The sequence below is a fragment of the Globicephala melas genome, chromosome 4 (assembly GCF_963455315.2).
Source record: "Globicephala melas chromosome 4, mGloMel1.2, whole genome shotgun sequence".
In the NCBI taxonomy this organism is placed as follows: Eukaryota; Metazoa; Chordata; class Mammalia; order Artiodactyla; family Delphinidae; genus Globicephala; species Globicephala melas.
Window position 1 is genome coordinate 86,931,104 of NC_083317.1, and position 19,623 is coordinate 86,950,726.

The 19,623-nt window shown below is 41.2% G+C and overlaps 1 protein-coding gene across 2 annotated transcripts in view; it reads right to left on the bottom strand.

Annotated features, from left to right (window-relative positions):
- USP13 (ubiquitin specific peptidase 13) overlaps window positions 1-19,623 on the bottom strand; it is a 121,905-nt gene that overhangs the window by 12,824 nt on the left and 89,458 nt on the right. For both annotated transcript variants that reach the window (XM_030862988.2, XM_030862995.3), the window contains 3 exons: window positions 18,228-18,371; window positions 16,272-16,426; window positions 14,583-14,736 (listed from right to left, as the gene is read on the bottom strand). In XM_030862988.2, the coding sequence (XP_030718848.1) occupies window positions 14,583-14,736; window positions 16,272-16,426; window positions 18,228-18,371 (453 nt within the window). The remainder of the gene's footprint in view (window positions 1-14,582; window positions 14,737-16,271; window positions 16,427-18,227; window positions 18,372-19,623) is intronic.

Below are 19,623 nucleotides of genomic sequence, written 5' to 3' on the forward strand. Positions count from 1 at the left end.
TATTGTTTCACAGTGACCTATGATCCTATGTGACCAAGTGTTTTAAAACCATTTGCTATCTTTGACAAAATTTCCCAAGTCAAATTCTAAATGAAATTCTTTTGACCTCTAGCTAACTTTGGGATGCTTCCAAGGGCCCTTGAAACCACCCAAAGAGAGGTATTAAACTATTAGACTTATGTGGTATGTTAAATTACATGGGAAACATTGTCAAATAAGTGGTGATAAACCTTCTTAGGTTATATTATATGGGTAGATGTCATTAATATAGATATTCCAAAAATTATATGGAATTCCTAAAAATCTGGTATATCCTGGTATAATGTTACCAGTCATAATTCTGGTTATTATCTTAAGATGCTGTTTGTCCTAGAAATAACCAAGTTTCTTACCAGTTGCATTATAATATGTTTCACCATGCCATTTTAAGTCTTTTGTCATTGTGCTACCGAGTCCAAGCTCGCTCTGCTCACTGCACGACAGGCCAGTAAGTCAGAAACAGGGTGCTGAGGCAAGGAATACGACTTTATTCAGAAAGCCCGCAGACCGAGAAGATGGCAGACTAAAGTCTCAAAATAACCATCTTATCAGGGTTTGGATGCCAGTTTCTTTTATAGCACAGAGATGGGGAGGAGATGAGGAAGAAAAGTAAAAAGGCCGTAAGTTTTGCAAATATCACCTGGAATGGCCAGCCTGGGGAGGGGATGTGTTCATTTCTTCTTTCTTGTAGCCATCCACAGGTGGAGAGGGTCCGGATGTTTGCCTGAACAAAGGCACTTTAGTTTAACATTCAGGCAGAGGGGCAAGGTTCCCCAAGGCAGGCCATTATGTATATAGACAGTATCCCTTTAGTGAACAAAAGCGTCGGAAAGCAAAGGTTAAAGTAAAAGAAACAGATCCGGGCTTCCCTGGTGGTGCAGTGGTTGAGAGCCTGCCTGCCAATGCAGGGGACACGGGTTCGCGCCCCAGTCCGGGAAGATCGCGGAGCGGCTGGGTCACTGAGCCTGCGCGTCTGGAGCCTGTGCCCCGCAGGGGGAGAGGCCACAGCAGTGAGACGCCCACGTACCGCAAAAAAAAAAAAAAAAAAAAAGGAACAGATGCAACATGTAATCAGGTTTGGCTCTTCCCTGTTACAATTCCCCACTGTCAATGTCCATTCCACAATCTTGTAGAAAAACAGGTGACAAAGTCAGATGGATCTTCCTGGGAGTGTTCACCATCAGTGCCAGTGTTCCAAACGTTGTTTCTTTTGTTCCTCTCTGGAAAGTGTCTCCTTTACTCCTGTAGTCTTAAAAAAGTATTCACAACCTAAAAGTTGAGAGTTATGATCTATTCAGCGGGAATTTTGAGGGCTTCAATCCCAGGAGGCACCATCTCAAGTTAAGGAATTTAGCCCTTTTCTATGTATGGGAAAATGCACTGAAATCACTCCCCTGATATGCACCTCAGCTATCTGGGGCCTGTATCCTGTATTTTCATACCCTGAGTTTCCTCAGAGCCCACGGCTCGCATTGGAGGGCTGCAATCACTAATGACTGATGTGGCAGGAAATATTTCATTTCTCAGATCCTCTCCTCTTGGTCAGGATTTTGACCAATACTGGGAGACATTTCATGATCAAATTTGTCCCACGGCGCTGGGAGGCTCATCCCAGATCAGGTGAAAATTCTTGATATGCCACTCCAGGTGCTAGTTTCCGGATTAGGCCCTATTGATAATTAAAGATTCTCTGGATCCTCTATCTAATTATGATCCAGGAGACATTTTCCCTTGTTGCTTCTTCCCATACCTAGAATCACACTATTACAATTATTTTATGTTATAAATGTGACCTATTTCCTCAAGACGTTTAGCCATAGAAGTTTTGTTGGAGGCCTGGTTACGCACTGGGTACTTTAAGAGACAACAATCTTATAAAATAGATGGGATATAAGTAATGCCGCTAGTAACACTGACAAAGACAGAGCGCAGCAGGGAGACACAAAGCACAAACAATTGGCTTACAAACAATTGGCTTACAAAGGTATAATTTACCAAATTACTGCAAGTCATAATTAGTTTAAGGGGAAGGTTTTCTTATACCTGGAAAACACAGATTTAAACCATTTTTCAGACAGAAATCATAAAAATTATAACCCTATTCACCAGTTTACTCAGCCTTATGTAACTAAATCCTTCTTGTTAACAGCTTTATGAAGCCATCAGGTTTCCCATTAGAACTCTTCGATTTCCTACCCAGTTCACCACGATGGTCTGAAAGTCAGAAACTTGTATTTATCCAAAGCTCCTTTCTATAAATCTTCTTGAAGAGGAAGCATTTTTGCAAAGGCGTCAGAGTGAAACCATAACTGTCTATAATGACCAAAGACTTAAGAAGGCACGTTTAAATCTGATTACAGTGCAATTGACAAAGCAACTTGGTTACTGCTGTGACATGGAACACTTTCAGATAATAACTAGAATTATGACTGATAACATTTTACCAGGACATACCAAATTTTAGGAACTCCATATAATCTCTAGAATACCTGTATCATTTGCCATACAATATAACCCAAGAAGATTTATTACTTATCTGACAACACTTCCCACGTAATTCAACATACCAAGTGAACCTAATTAGTTAATATCTCTCTTTGGGATGTTTCAGGGGCCCTTTGAAGCATACCAAAGTTAGCTAGAGGTCAAAGGAGCTTCATAATTTGATTTGGGAAGTTTTGTCAAAAAAATGTCAAAAGGGTTTAAAACAGTCAGATAGGATCACAGGTCACTGTGAAACAATAGTTATTCACTTAACCTAAGTAACAATAAAAGATTTCAAAGGCAAATATAGAACGGATCACTTAAAAGGTAGAGAAACTTAAAATCTGTTAGCAAAGGCAGTTCAAAATCCTAAGAAACCTTGTCTTCTTAACAAAGAGAAAAGCCACATTCAAGTTTTGCAACAGCTTACTGTTAAAATTTATTTACTCAAACTTATTTTAAACTTAGTCAATCCTGACCATGAACAAAACTCTTTTCTTGGGGTCCACTTTCCAAACCTTCCATCACTTAACTCATTTTAGCACAATTCTAACTTTCAAGTTGTCTAATATCTGGAGAGATTAATTTTAGATAGACATTCCCAAAAGATAATTATTTTTTGAAGTTCACCTAAAGCTCTTATCTCATTTGCATTTTCTTAAAAGTTTCTTCACATCAAGTTACTTTCCTTGATGACAAATTTGCAACAGATATAACAAGATTTTATTTAGCTTATATTAAACCTAGGCACAATAAAAGTATTATACCTGATGACTCTAATGACATGTCTGTATTAATTAGATCAACAAACATTAATACTGAATATGTCTCAGTTCACGTGAACCTGAAACTCATTTAGCTTAATTTTTCTTGTATTTAGAATTGTTTGGTTTGTAAGCGCTTACTTTTCTTTACGCCAATTAAATAGAGCTCATCCACAAGTCAACCTCAGCAATGTTATCCGAAGACAAAGACACATACAAGGACACAAGCACACAGAGACATCACAGTTCTCATTTCAAAATTTCAGCCCTGAGTCAGGTACAACAATGTAAAACCCATCAGTTTACAAAAAGAGGTTGGATTAAAATTGGGTTTCTGGCAGATGGAACAAATCAAGCTAACTTGTCTAGATGGCTGAATTTTTATAGAAAATACACTTAGGTTTTTTATTTAGCCTTGACAAGTCAATTTCTAAATTACTTTACCCGCTTTTCAAAGTTTGCATTTTAAAAAGATGGCAGAAATGAGGGTTCCTGAGAAGATCAGACAGGACATTTGCATCTCAAAGACACAGGCAAATTTTTCCTAGGATGACTTTGTTTCCCCTTTATTTAATATTTACAATCCTCTTAAGATAAATAGGGAAGGTAGTCAATCAACTTGTTCCCCACTGTCAAAGTTACCTGCAGCTCCTGTGGGGAAATTAGAATCTGACGCCTCAAGTCCAAGGGAGTCCCTCTGGCCTCTTACAGGATGTCAGCGCAAGGGAAACTGCCCTGCTGCGGAAGCGGCTCCCAGTCCGAATTGGGTGCCCTGTGGAGTCTTAGCTGGTGATATTAAATCAGGCTCCTGTGCTCCAAGGGTTAACAAAGAAACTTCTATTAGATACCCACGGGTAGGGGAAACAGGAGGCAGTGAATATCATGGTGGCATGCGGGGTGGGCAGTTGGAACAACTGCCGGTACAGCATGCTCTTTTGCAAAACACTTCTAACTGCGAGATCCTGTAATAATTGAGTGAGCCATTCAGGGGCCATCGCTCTTCTGATCTTACATATTGGGTCCACATCCTATTACAATGGTACATCATGTCTTTCTTAGTCAGAGGCTCCCGGCTATGTTTAGCCCATTTATCTAATATACGCTCCAAAGGGCTCTCCTTCGGGATGGATGGAGTATTTCCTATTTTTTGTAAGTTTGATAACACCAAAACACTAAAGACGCAAACAAATTCCAACACAAAAGGCCCAAACAAATTCTAGCATCGATGCACGCAAAACCAAGACCAAAACCAACGGTTCCCGAATCAGATAGACATACCCTACAAAACCAACAAATTAGTTCCCAAATCAGGTAGACTTACCCTACAAAACCAACGAACTAGTTCCCTACCGAACCGGTCCCAAATCAGGTAGAGTCTGACAACAAGTCCCCCCTCCAACAGGGTACCCCAATCAAACAAACTGGCTTATCCCGTAAAGGAAAAGCCCAAACTGAGAGGGGAATATGTTCCGGGTGTGCACACCGGAGCGACTTACCCTACAGACTCGAGTTCCCCAACTCGCGACACAAAAGGATACACAAAACCAAAACAAGATCAAGACCACAACCAACGAACCAGTTACCAAACTGGGTAGACTTACCAATCTCTACAAAATCGAGTCTGTGGACTTGCGGAAGTTGGTCGGTTCCTTGCTTCAACTGCCAAGCGCTGGGGTAGCTGGTGCCGCTTCAGGGAATTTTGAAGGGAAGACCCTCAGGACAAATGGTCCTGGCAGCAGCCAGGGCCTTGTCCCAGTGTTCCTGACCGGGCCCGGCTGGCCAAGCCAAACTTGTTACCGAGTCCAAGCTCGCTCTGCCCGCTGCACAACAGGCCAATAAATTGGAGACAAGGTGCTGAGGCAAGGAATACGACTTTATTCGGAAAGCTGGCAGACCGAGAAGATGGCTGAAGTCTCAATATTTTAAATATTTTGACTAAATATTTTGACCGAAATCTCAAAATAACCATCTTATCGGGGTTTGGATGCACAGAGAGGGGGAAGAGATGAGGAAGTAAAGTAAAAAGGCCATAAGTTTTGCAAATATCACCTGGAATGGCCAGCCTCGGGGAGGGGATGTGTTCATTTCTTCTTTCTTGTAGCCATCCACAGGTGGAGAGGGTCCGGATGTTTGCCTGAACAAAGGCACTTTGGTTTAACATTCAGGCAGGGGGCAGGGTTCCCCGAGGCAGGCCATTATGTACAGACAGTATCCTTTTAGTGAACAAAAGCAGCGGAAAGCAAAGGTTAAGGTAAAAGAAACAGATCCAACATGTAGTCAGGTTTGGCTCTTCCCTGTTATAACTGTTTTACTCTGATGCTTTTACAAAATGAAGATCTTCAAGAAGATCCATAAAAAGGACTTTTTGACAAATATAAGTTTCTGATGACTTTTAGATCATACTACCAAACTAGGTAAGAAATTACGAAACTAATAGAAAACCTGATGGCTTCATCTAGATCAACAGGAATTAATCACATGGAACTGAATGATAAATATAATTTATAATTTTATGCCTTTTTGTCTGAAATATTAGTGGCTTTTAATCTTTCTTTTCCAGAAAAACTTTCCTCTTATGCTAACTATGATATACAACATGTTGATAAAGTTTACCTTTGTAAACAAAGATGAAACATTACCTTTTTCTCTCTACCTGATCCCCCCAGGATTTGGCTTCTCCAACTGGCTCCCCTCTGGACTTGATGGCTTACTGCAATCCAGATTACAACTAGTTATACTAATCATTGTTTTAATTTGTTCTCTCTTTGTTGTTTCAAACTGTTTGTTTTTTGTATCTCTCTGCTGTACTATGACCTTATTAATGTTACTAGCTATATTACAGACATTATATTTCACAAGATTGTTGTCTTGGGACTTCCCTGGTGGCAGAGTGGTTGAGAATCCGCCTGCCAGTGCAGGGGACAAGGGTTCGAGCCCTGGTCCGGGAAGATCCCACATGCCGCGGTGCAACTAAGCCTGTGCGCCACAACTACTGAGCCTGCGCTCTAGAGCCCCCGAGCCAACAACTACTGAGCCCGAGTGCCACACTACTGAGCCCGAGTGCCACAACTACTGAAGCCCGTGCACCTAGAGCCCATGCTCTGCAACAAGAGAAGCCACCCAATGAGAAGCCCACTAACCACAACGAAGAGTAGCCCCCGCTCGCTGCAGCTAGAGAAAAGCCCGCGTGCAGCAACAAAAACCCAATGCAGCCAAAAATAAAAAAATTTTTTTATTAAAAAAAAAAGATTGTTGTCTCTTGCATTACCTGACGTGTAAACAGGCCTCTGACAAAATTAATGGTGGCTAAACATCTTGAGGCAACTGATCACATATATAACTCTATATAGAATAACTGTACTAGTACAACTCTAGATATGGAAGGAAGCGATAAGGGAAAACATTTCCTGGATCGTAATAAACTAGTAAGACAGATGATCCAGAGAATTTTAGGTTATCAACAGGGCCTGATCCAAAAATAGCATGTTGAATGGCCTATCAACGAAATCCTCGTCTGACCTACGCATGAGATTTCCTAATACCGTGGGACAAATTGGTCACCAAATGCCCTCCAAACCTTGGTCGAATTTATGACCGAGAGAGGGTGCTGTGGAAGGGAACGCTGTCTGCCATTCCAGCTCTACACAGATCAAGCCTGCATCAGCCCCTGCAGCTACGCCACCACGGTGCACCCTGAGGGGAAATCAGGATGGAGAAGAACAGCAAGCTTTCTGTGCTCTGGATAATAGCCTTAGATAGACAGTTAAGATGCATATCTAAGGAATAATTTCAATGAGCCCAGACTCTTGCATCTTCCCCTACATAGGAAAGTACTAAAATCATTAACTTGAGATGTCTTTTCTTTGTGATTAAAGTAATCTTTTAATGCTCGACTGCATGTTTTTCTTCCAGCAAAAAACTCCTATATATCCTGGCTCCTTCTCTACCTCTTCAGAGCAGTTCTTCAGAGCTACAGTCCTCAGTAAGGTCCCCGCAGAAAACTTCACTTGAAACTTTCAGGCTGTGCATCTTTCTTATGTCAGCACCTGTAACTTCAAGGAGTTATGATCCTGATAGACACTAGTTTTATATCTAACTCAGCCATCAAATTATCTTTAGATATCTTTTAAATAGCTTTTCAGATGCTTTTGAACCAGTAATAACAACTAACTGGTTCCCTAATTAATGAGTCAAAGAAAATCTGTAGTATGTGTTCAGTTTTTATGTACGTGACAGTCATCATTTACCTTTTTGAAAACTATAGTTCAACCACACATCATGACCGAAAGCAAACTCTAGATTCAGGAGTGCAGTTTAATTAATTTATATTTTATAAACCATTATAGCATCTACATCCACTTGAAAAGCAGTGGTTATCGTAAGGCCATGACACGTTATTTAGTCAATCTACAGAGTGCTCAGAATACAGAAACACCAAAAGACTCCTCAAAACCACCACCAAGACCCCAGGGCTCTGCAGCCTTCTGGTGAGACACCAAAACTGAGTTTTCCAACTGAATCTTCCTAACTTGAATAATGTGTTTCATAACCCACCCCTAACAAGAGAAGGGAAAACGTCATCCCCAATTGACCAGCATTTGACTCACAAACACCCTATATCAAATAGTCTCCACCCCCAACAGCTTGATTTCCCTCATTCCTGCTCTGAGAAAAGACCCGTGTGTGTGGTGGGGATTGGGGGTGGATTTGGAACTTTTAGAAGACTATTCAATTCCCAAAAAGAGAACAAGGACGATACGGGTAAATCAGTAACAGCTTAAGGCAGCTGATAACACGGACAGAATCTTAAAGGTTCTACAAATTGCCTCCCCCCCCCCCCCCCCCCCCCGCCCAGCCAGCTCGAAATTACCAATCCACCTGGACTTCTCATTTGTGTACTGCCTAGAACAACAGATATCAAACACTTCTCCCTAAGCTTAATAGTTCTCAGTCATCTATACTTCAGTGTAAATTAGTTTACTCCAGAGTGGCTTCCTCTTAACTTCTAAGAGCACCACTGAAAAGCACAGGTGCTGACATGGGGGATCAGAATGAGAGCCCTAGGACTTCCAGGGTGGCGCAGTGGTTAAGAATCCACCTGCCAACGCAGGGGACACGGGTTCGAGCCCTGGTCCAGGAAGACCCCACACGCCGCGGAGCAACTAAGCCCGTGCGCCACGACTACTGAGCCTGTGCTCTAGAACCCGCAAGCCACAACTGAAGCCCGCAAGCCACAACTGAAGCCCACGTGCCACAACTACTGAAGCCCACATGCCTGGAGCCTGTGCTCCGCAGCAAGAGAAGCCACCGCAATGAGAAGCCCATGCACCACAAGGAAGAGTAGCCCCCGCTCACCACTAGAGAAAGCCCGCAGGCAGCAATGAAGACCCAACACAGCCATAAATAAATAAATTTTTTTAAAAAAGAATGAGAGCCCAGATGTATTAAGTAAGTGTGTACTGCTTTCGAACAGACCACTGGGGCTTGGCTTCCCTGGGCCCTGTGCCTCTGCTCTCCAGATCCTATTCTGAATGCATTCCTCAGGGAGCCCCACCACTATGTAAATGAAATGTCTCTCTGCTCCCCTTGCTGGAAAATCCTCAACTGCAGCAAGGAGACGTCTGCACCATGACAGCAATATGACTGAAGGGGCCAGAGCAGGTTCTGAGTAATCACAGACTAATCACATTTTAATTACGTTGGCAATCAGTGAGTTCTTTTAAAAAAAAAAAATTAAACGCTCATTAAGTGCAACACAGAAACAGAAATGATTTTGCAAATGGCAGAAGCCCAGACAGGTCAGACTGATGACTTGATTTCCCACTTCTTAAAAATTTTAAAAACTCAACAGAAAGTTAAGTGCAGCTCTTAAAACAGGTAGGACATGACAATAAACAGAGCCTTCTGAAAAACAGGCTCCTGCCTCCATTCCAATTTAGAAAACTTGAAATAGGATGACTCAGTAGGGGGCAAAGGAGAAAATGCAGTCCTCAAAATCAGGCAGACCTGAATTACAAGGTGGTCCTACCATAAGCAAGTCCGTAACCTCGTCGGCTCCCACTTTCTCATCCGAATACCTTGCTGTAAGGAGCCAGGGAAAAGCGGTGGAGGAAATGCCTGGCACTTAGTAGACATTCGATAAAGGACAGCTACTCTTTCACCAAGTGTTAATGGCACAAATCCTTTTAATCAAAGTACATAACATTTAAATGGAAGAGTTTCATGCAATGACATTACTTCCTCATTCAAAAAGATGGCAATAGTAATTTTTAATTACATATTCCCTAAAGGAAGAATTTGATACAAGTGCTTCTTTAATCCCAGTCACTGTTTTTCCAATTCAAACACCTACCTTGTCATTATTTTCAGCGTTAACCTGCTGGAGTGATCTCCCAGCGGCCACGATCCTCCATCTTAAAGTAGCGGCCACGATCCTCCATCTTAAAGTAGCGGCCACGATCCTCCATCTTAAAGTAGCGGCCACGATCCTCCATCTTAAAGTAGCGGCCACGATCCTCCATCTTAAAGTAAGAGTAAACTAATCTTGCGGTTTAAAATGGTGGTTCTCAAATTTAAGTTGAATTAGAACCACCTGGAGGGTCTGTTAAACCACACCTCGCTAAGCCCGCCCCTGGAGGGCCTAATTCAGTAGGCCTGGGTGAGGTCCAAGAATCTGCATCTCCAGCAAGCTCTCAGGTGACCCTGATTCTGATGGTCTAGGCCCACACTCAAACCAGTGCTTTGAAGAGACCAACCCTTCCCTTCTCGGCTCAGACATGACAACAGGGGAGGGTACACGACAGACTCTCACATTCCCAGAACATCTGCTGAGAACTCTGGGACATGACTCTTTCTGCTGGAAAGATACAATAGTAGGAGGCACTGGCAGCCATCTTGTGGCCATGACGGAGAGCCTGAGACTGGAACCAACCCCAGAGGCAAGAGATATACTCATATAAAAGGGCTTGAGTCCTGCAGTCAAGGGCATGCCCAGAGTCAAGTCTTCCTGGGACTTTCCAGCTTTTATATTACAAGACACCCTTTTTTGCTTAGACAAGTTTGGCTCAGCAATCCTGCTACTTACAAAAGAACCCTGAAAACCCTGTTGTTGGTTTTACTTGGTTTGTCTGTTTTGGCTCTCCATTTTGCTCCTAAATAGAAATCACCTAAACCTTTAAATTGTCCTCATTACCCCCAAGTCAAATGTCCAAGCCAATTCACCAACCAAAATAAAGGTAAAAAACAATGTTTGGGGAATGCAAACAACTCACCTACACAGAATACGCACCCCCCGGAGTGGAACCTATGAATTTAATGTAATTTAATGTAATTCTAATCAAATCCCTGGAGAATGGCCAATTACAAGACCAGGCACTTTCCAAAATTCAGCAGGAACAACTGAGAAAATATAATGGGGAAAAATGTTATTCATAAGTAACACAGAAAATGTAATTCTGAGAACTAAACCAAAAAGGCAGATGTTTATAGAGAAAACCGTATAGCTCTGCAGGAGTGGGAGAAGGGGGATACAAAGCAAAGGAAAAGGGTAACATGTTTCTGGCCAGAAAAACTCAATATTGTAAAGCTACGAGGTATTCCCAAACTAATTTACAGTATTTGAAACTCTCATACAAATCAATAAAAAAAAATCTAAAAACCTCAATAAAAATGGGAAAATGGGCAAAGGAAATGAGGACGCAGTTAACACAAGAAAAACAACTAGGCAATAAAGATATAAAACACATGAAGAGTGCTCGGCCAACAGCACTGTTGGGAAGGACAGGGAACCAGGAGCGCAGGGCTGTGTTTTGGGCGGGGCAGGGGGTGGGGAGGTTGGTGATGGGATCATCTATATTCACATCTCAAAAATACGCAGTTTTGACCCCAAAACTTCACTTCCAGAAACTTACCCTAAAGAAATAATAAGGGAGAGCTCAAGAATGTTCATTACAGCATTACTTTTAATAGAGAAAAAAGGAAGGGAGGGGGTGGAGGAGGGAAGAAATGAAAGAAACTGAAAAGCTGAACAAATGTTTGTTGCCTGGATAGAGATTGAAAGAGGCATTTGTTGTACTTCTGTGAACTGCATTCATCCTTTAAGAAATGTGTTATTTAAAAATCACTGCTATCACCTTCCAAATGTGCAAATAACCCCATTATTGAAAACTCTTTCTGAAATCGTCTTTTATTTAAGCAACAACTAGCCTAAGATTAGGTATATATATTATGGTACAATGGAATATTAATATATGTTCAATGGCCTAGATTTACATAAAGTACACCCACAGTTACGAAAGAGCAGACTATAAAATAGCACGTATAGTGTAAAGCAGGTACGCCACAAGGATATCTTGTACAGAATAGGGAAATATAGTCATTATTTTGTAATAACTATAAGTGGAGTGTCAGCTATAAAAATATTGAATCACTATGTTGTACACCTGAAACTAATATAATATTGTAAATCAACTATACTTCAAATTTTTTTAAATAGCATGTATAGAATAGAATGCTATATTCTTATATACATTTTTATATTCATTTTTATATATTTGCAAAGAAAGGTCTAAAGAATATACACAAAACATTTAACAGTGACTGGGTTATGACCGGGTAGCAGGATTGTAATTTTTGTTTTCCTCTTTTCCTATATCTGTATTTTCTCCAGTTGCTAAAATTATTATACATCCTTTTAATTATAAGAAAAAGAAACAACATAAATGTTAATTTTTGTAAAAGGAAAAAAAGTGACATATGAGTTCAGGTGCTAATGCAGCAAAGTACAAGAAATCATCTTTTCCCTTTCCTGTGAAAAGGGAATAGAATAGAATGCAACAGTACACTGCTAATTCCTCCAAATGGTACTTAGTAGAGGTAATTAAAAAAACTATCCCTGTGACCACTACCACCTGGCATTCATTTAATTCTTCATTCAATCATTCACTTGCTGATCACCTCCCATGGGCCAGACACACTGATGGAAAAGTTACTTTAAAAACGTCTGTTCTTCTATAAAATCCAGTGCAGAATGCATTTGGTGAGTTAGGGTGGTTTATGCTTTTTTCATAATTAAATTTTTCACCTCCTGCTGCCCTTAGATTCTGCATATCCCATATGTGATTTCTCATAGTGCATCACTGTCTCCTTCCCCACCCTCACCCATAAGTGCCAAAATTTGGGAGCAATGAGGAGTAAAGCCATAGAGTTTGGCCCAGAGTGCCTTTAAATTCAAGGGTGCTCAAAAACATCATCATGACGTCCTACTCAAGGATGCAACTCAAAAACCAGGAATACGTGCAGGTCACTCTGAGTTCAGTAAGCCCGAGGAGAGGATGTGGCTGTTCTGTATAATTAATGACCATCTCTGAGAGAATGGTTGGTCCCTCCAAGCTCCATCAGAAGACAGGAAACCCTAACGATCAGACTCTCCTTCCCTCTGTAGCCAAATACCTTGGCAGCTCTACAGCGGCCCCATCTTGTGGTTTATTCTTTCTGCAAGAACTCACCTTCCCTAAAGAAGAGTCCATTACTGAAAATCAAGGAAGGAGTGAACCGATGGACATGTAACACATAATAAGTCCTGCTTGTGAATTATTGAATAATGCTTGTCCATAACAGCTTTTAATGTTTCAAGCAAGCCAATGATTTCCAAAAAGTAATACAAGACCCTTTAGATGAATGTGGAAGTCGGGAGAACTACAGCTCATCCTTTTCCAGTCTAGTTGGATTAAAACAACTTCAGTGAAGAAATTCCTAGTTTCTATAAAAGAAGAAGAAAGTTTCCCTCCCCCTCTCTGTCTCTAGCGCTATATCAATACATATGTGTTAGGTCTGGTAAGACCATTAATGAGTAGAGCTACAGCCATACGATCATAGGAGCAAATGCTGTTATGGTAAATTTAATTAAATCCAACTATTATTTACTTGATACTTTCTAGGCAGTGGACACCACAAGCTTTATAAAAGTAAAATAGCCTCTGTCCTCCATGAGCTCCCAGTCAGCTGGGAGACACAGGTATTTACCCAACTAATTTTATCTCAAGATGAATCTGATACCTCTAATAACAGAACAAACACTATGTTACAGTGGCTGCAGGCACGGGCTCTGCAGGTAGGCTGCTTGGGTTGGAATTCCGGTTCTACTTCTCACCAGCACAGTGACCTTGTCAAGTTACTTTGCCTTCTCTGCCTCAGTTTCTCCATCTGTGGCATGGAGATAATAACGGTACCTACCTCACAGGGTTACTGTGAAGATGAAACGTGACACAAGTGGAAGGATTGTTAATATTGGTATAATTACTACCAGCATGTGAGGTAAAGAGGGACCAATTATGACAAGAACCTGGGAAAGTGGTCCAGAGAAATGGAATCTATGGCCAAGTTCTGAATAACGATGAGGATTTTAGTGTGCTGTGATGGGAAAAAAGGGGCAGTTTGCAGCTAAGGATTAGCCTGAACGAAGGCCTGGAAGTAGGGAGAAGACGGTTGAGGACGGATGAGCAGGCTGGTGGTGTGGTACCATAGCAGGCACGTGAGCTGTAGGTCTGGGGCTGCAGAGGAGATAACACCGAGAGCCAAGCAGGCTGGGACCTGACCGCAGGAGGTGACGGCCGCCGGGCTCCGACCCTGTAGGCAAGCACAGCCCGAGAAGAAGGGTATCACGGGGCTGAAGAACATGGATTCTGACTTTGAATCTTGGCTCCACCTCTGAAGAGCTATGTGACCTTGGGCAAGGTTACCTCATCTTTCTATGCCTCTGTTTTCTCACCTGTAAAATGGGTGTGGTGAGGATTAAATGAGTGCTTAGGTAAAGTGCTTAGAGCCCTAGTTGGCACAGAGTGACATATGTGTTCGCTGATGGAAGGCTCCCCATGGGCCTACGGCACCTCTTCCTGCCATCCTGACAGCCCTTCAGAAAATGATCATGAGCAACGACAGGGTCAAGGTTATAAGACTGTTTTTCAACTCTTCAAAAATACCACCACGAAAATAAATGCTCTCTTTTGGACAAAAACGTTCATGGTCCACGATGAAATTTCACCTCAGATGATAGAGTCAGAGCTGGCACTAAACTGAGGCACACACACTACCAGGTGACATGACTGAGTCCGCCCAAGACTTCCTCAGATCACCCTGGCCTATGCAAAGTGGCCAAGTGCACCACTTATGAGAAGCTGGGATCTGTGCTAACTTTTAAATGATGGCAAAGGTTTTAATATTCGGGAGTGGGAGGGAAGGGCACGAACCGAATGTACAATCACGACTGCTCAGACAATCCCTAAGTCAAGGACTTACTTCCAGATCCATCCTTGACTCTAGGTCCTTCAGGCTTGGCTTCAGAAATAATGTTCGCGTTGGCGTTATTCTCCATCTCGATCACAAAGTCACTGTCCTCCTCAAACTCAGGGTGGCTAAAGATCCAATCCAGTGCTCTTTCCAGGTTACTATTCTAATAAAACAAAACATTTTTACAATGTAAGCAGTCCCGGGGCCTCATTATATCCTGACCATTTGAACCAGGATGTCAAGCAGATAGGACAAGAGGCTTGAATTCATTAGTCCTAAGTGCCTCTGAGTAAGAAGCTCTGACCCTGCATGTGAAACACACTTTCCGTGGACATTCTGCAAGTCTCCCAACCCAAGTCTGTAACTGGATTCGCTGGAAAACAGCTCACAGCAGCAGGTCGGCACTGCAAAGCCCGTATCAGTCTTAGCTCGGCATTTCTGTGGGCTGATGCTGATAATGATGGGAGGCAAAATGCCAAAGAGAAAGGCATCTGTTTCAGTGCAGCCTTTTCCAAAGCCACACTAATCGCACACGCTATCTTCTCTACCAACTGTATTTTGTACAGATAACCATGGAGGGTAGAGGGAGGCCAACATGAGTACTGTGTCAGAGCTCCTCTCCTAAATGTTGGCAAAGTGGTTGAACTGCAGTAGAGACAAGACTGATGCCTTGATTAATGATGACAACACTGGTTAGTTAAGTTACATTGTTTTAAACTGAACTCCATGTACATCAATGGATCATAAAAACATTTCTGTCTTCTCCCTTTGTGGTATCACTTGGTGAGTTAAAGAATTTGTTTAGATGTAGTTAGACTCTCCAATTAAAGAGTCAAGCAAGTAAAATAATTGGGGCATAAGCAAGTACCCCGCATAAACAAACTCTGGTTGAGACATTTCAAGCATTTTAAAGGGAAACAGATTTTTCCAGCCACACTGCCCAGAGCCAGGAGAGAGCCGCTGTGACCTCAGCAAGGGACCTCAGCAGGCAACCAGTCAGGATAAGCAAGAAGGAATTAGGAGCAGATATCCACTCAAAAATGGATTATGGTGTGAAAAAAAAAAAAGTACTTTCCTCCCTCAATACTAAACAGATATCTGCACTGCAAAAGGAACGGTTCCGTCTACCCTCCCGTTTCCTGGTCCCTTCTTTCCTGATAATATCAGGACTTCACAAATACCTGAAAAACCCTCTCTCTCTGTAGAGAGAAACAAAAGCAGAGAATTCCAAGGAGACTTCTCTATGAGGACTTTTGAGAGACACTGCTCCAAGGTCTTGGTATCAAAAAAGCACCATTTCTCCAAAAGAACTGCCTTATTGAAAACAGAATCTCAAGCATCCCTCTTTGCTCTAAGGCCACAAGCAAGCTCCAAGTCAAGTCTCTGACCTCATGCTTATAAATATTAAGATGATACAGAGTTTCTTTCAGCTGGGTCAACTTGCCCCCAGTGTATTATCTCCCTCCTTTTTAAAATATCTCCTTATTCTTAAAATTTCTGTATGATTCCCTCAATCATTTATTTTAGCTTTATATATACTACACACAAATAAATCTTTGTGGGGCGTGGTGGGGTATGGCATGAGACAGACATGATTCAAAACGATCAAAGGACATTGGAAAGTTTCAGTCTCTACTGACAAAACACAAACTACCTCCAACAAGAAGAAGGTGTTCACATACAGTCTCCCAGGCTTACCGTTGCTCGTAGCGCCTGAAGAGCCAGATTTCGATGGAATCCCATGGAGGTAATGAGAGCTACAGTTTCCTCCGGAGGTTGGTTATCCAGTCCAGCAGAGGCTGCAGCAGAAGCTGCTCCTCCGTAACCCGGCATGGTCAGCGGCTCGGCAAAATCTGGGGAAAAGAATCACACTCAGGCCCTTTTCTTTTTTGGGGGGTCTTGAAATAAACAACATTTTAGAGCTAAGAAGAAAAAATACCTAAAGTTAAAATAATCAAGACAGTCTGGTACTGGCGTAAGGGTAAACATATAGATCAACAGACCAATCAAATAGAATTGAGAATTCAGATATAAACCCACATACCTATGGTCAACTGATTTTCAACAAGGCTACCGAGACCATTCAAAGGGGAAAGGACAGTCTTTTCAACAAATAGTACTGGGACAACTACATATCCACGTGCAAAAAAATAAAGTTGGACCCCTACATAATACCATATGTAAAAATTAACTCCAAATGGATCATTGACCTAAATGTCAGAGCTAAAACTACAGAATTCTTAGAAGAAAGCATATGAGAAAATCTCTGTGACCTTGGGTTAGGCAATGGTTTCTCAGGTACACCAAAAGCACAAGTGACAAAAGAAACAAACAAACAAATTGGACTTCATCAAAATTAAAAACTTTTGTGCTTAAAGGACACCATCAAGAAAGTGAAAAGACAACCCACACAATGGGAGAAAATCATGTATCTGACAAGGTACCTGTATCCAGAGCTCTTAGAATTCAACAATACAAATAACCTCATTAAAAATAGGCAAAGGATTTGAAGAGACATTTCTTCAAAGATACATAAATGGCCAATAAGCATATGAAAAGACGTTCATCATTAGCCATTAGGGAAATGCAAATCAAAACGACAATGAGATACCACTTCTCATCCAATGGATTGGGTATAATAAAAACAATAACAACGAGGGTTGGTGAGGATGTGGAGAAACTGGAACCCTCATACATTGCTGATGGGAATGTTGTACAGCCACTGTTGAAAACAATTTGGTGGTTTCTAAGAAAGTCAAATGTGGAGTTACTATATGACACAGCAATTCCACTCAAAACAAATGAAAACATGTCCACATAAAAATTTGTACACAAAATGTTTATAGCAGCATTACTCATAATAGCCAAAGAGTGGAAACAACCCAAATGTCTACCAACAGATGAAAGGAAAAATAAAATATAGTACATCCATACAACAGACTATTATTCAGCCGTAAAAAGGAATGAAGTACCAATACATGCCACAACACAGATGAACCTTGAAAGCATTATGCTAAGTGATAGAAGCCAAAAACAAAAGATCTCATATTGTATGATTACATTTATATGAAACATCCGTAACAGGCAAATCCACAGAGCCGGAAAGTAGGCTAGTGATTGTCGGGGGCTGGAGAGAGCAGGGGAAACGCGAAAGGGACTGCTATCGTGTACAGAATTTCTTTTTGGAAATTAACTGGTGATGGTGGCACAACTCTGTGAATCTACTAAAAAAAAACACTGAAATGTACACTTTCAATGAGGAAATTATATGGTATGTGAATTATAGCTTAATAAAGTGGATAAAAGTAAAAGCTAACTAAACAGCCCCTATTTCTTCACGCACATTTTTCTATCTCAAGTCCTCCTCATAGCTAGAAGTTTATCCCATATCTTTCCAATGGTCTTTTTGCTACTGAATTATACAATTTAAAAGGGTGAATTAATCTCAACAAAGCTATTATTTAAAAAAGGAGGAAAGACAAAGATTGTGACTTTGCTACATGGGCAAAATAACCATCCCCCAGCCTCATGTAGCAGATTATGAGCTGAAAGGTCATTTTCTGGGACACATCCAGAGGACGCAGTAGGACCAAGGGTTAACATCACTGAGGATCACATCAGATTCCAAAGCCATCCCATTTTCTGACCACCTACCTGGCTCTTCCATGTGAACAATGATCCAGTTGAAGGCCACTTCGGCTCCCATATTTCCAGTAAAATACACAGCCTTCCGACACGCTTCCAGAGGGAAGCCCATCTCGGCCAGCTGCATCACCGATGACTCATCGATGTCTGATGCTACAGAGCACACAGGATATTCTGGTGTAAAAAAGTCAACCCTATTTCTTCTCGTCTTAGCTTCTCTTCGCCCCTTATCCACATGCTACCCAAAGAACGGGCTATTTTGTTTAATATGTACATGGTGGTTTAACTGTGTTTTGTTTTAAGCCATCCAAATATTAAGCTATTTGAGTTGAGTTTTCATCTTTGACCCGAATAGGAACCATGGTAATTACCTGAACAATCCAAGCACTGAAAAACAACTCTCTAATTTCCTATGGGGAGATCTAGTGTATTCCCAGAACCATTTCAGTCTCTTACATCACTCTCAAGACCACTACAGCAGCCTCTCCTATGGACTGCTGAAATTTGAAGAGAAAAGCATTATCTACAGGCCAAAAAGCCTATTCCTTAAATCTCACAGAAGGTTATAGCAGGCTTTTAGATATATTAGCAATCATAGAATGTAATCAGCTCTGAGAAATGGAGAGCCCAATGTTATGACAGAAGAATGTGTTTGTTAATTGTATATATTTAAGATATTAAAAAAGATTGCTTTACAAACCTAACTTCGGTTTAGACACAGATTTTGTTTTCTTTTCACAATAATATATAGATATTGGTAGAGAGGTGTGTGTTTATCGATACACAGACATAAATATAGATCTGTATGTGTATGCACACATATACATGCTTGTATGCATATGTATACTTGTACATGGGTGTGTATGTATGTCCGTGTGTGTGTACACATACACATCTACAAAGTGCTCTCAAATTATACCAAAGGTGGGGAGGGAACAGGAACACAAAACATACCCCTTATATTTTCCATGTCCTGAGGTCTGTAATCTACTGAAAACTCTGCCAAAGATAGCAATCAGTAGAAGAACTGAAGAACAGAGACATCTGTTTTACAAAAATTGTACTGAAAATGTATTTACCAAAGTGCTCTCTCAAGAGGATATACAAAACATCCTATCAAGATAAAATTTTAAGAAAGCAATGATGTAGGACAGCAGTGATTCCCCAAATGTGTTCTAGAGAATCCTAGTGTTCTAAGAGAGATGTAATTACTGAACCACAAAACAAGGGACTTCCATGGTCAAATAAGTTTTTTAAACCTGCATTCTCAATTCTCTCTAGAAATTCACAGTGTGCATTAATGTAGTGAAAATTCTAAAGTCCTATAATAAAGACTCCTGCAGTAGGTTGGGATTAACACATACACACTACTATATATAAAGCAGATAACCAACAAGGACCTACT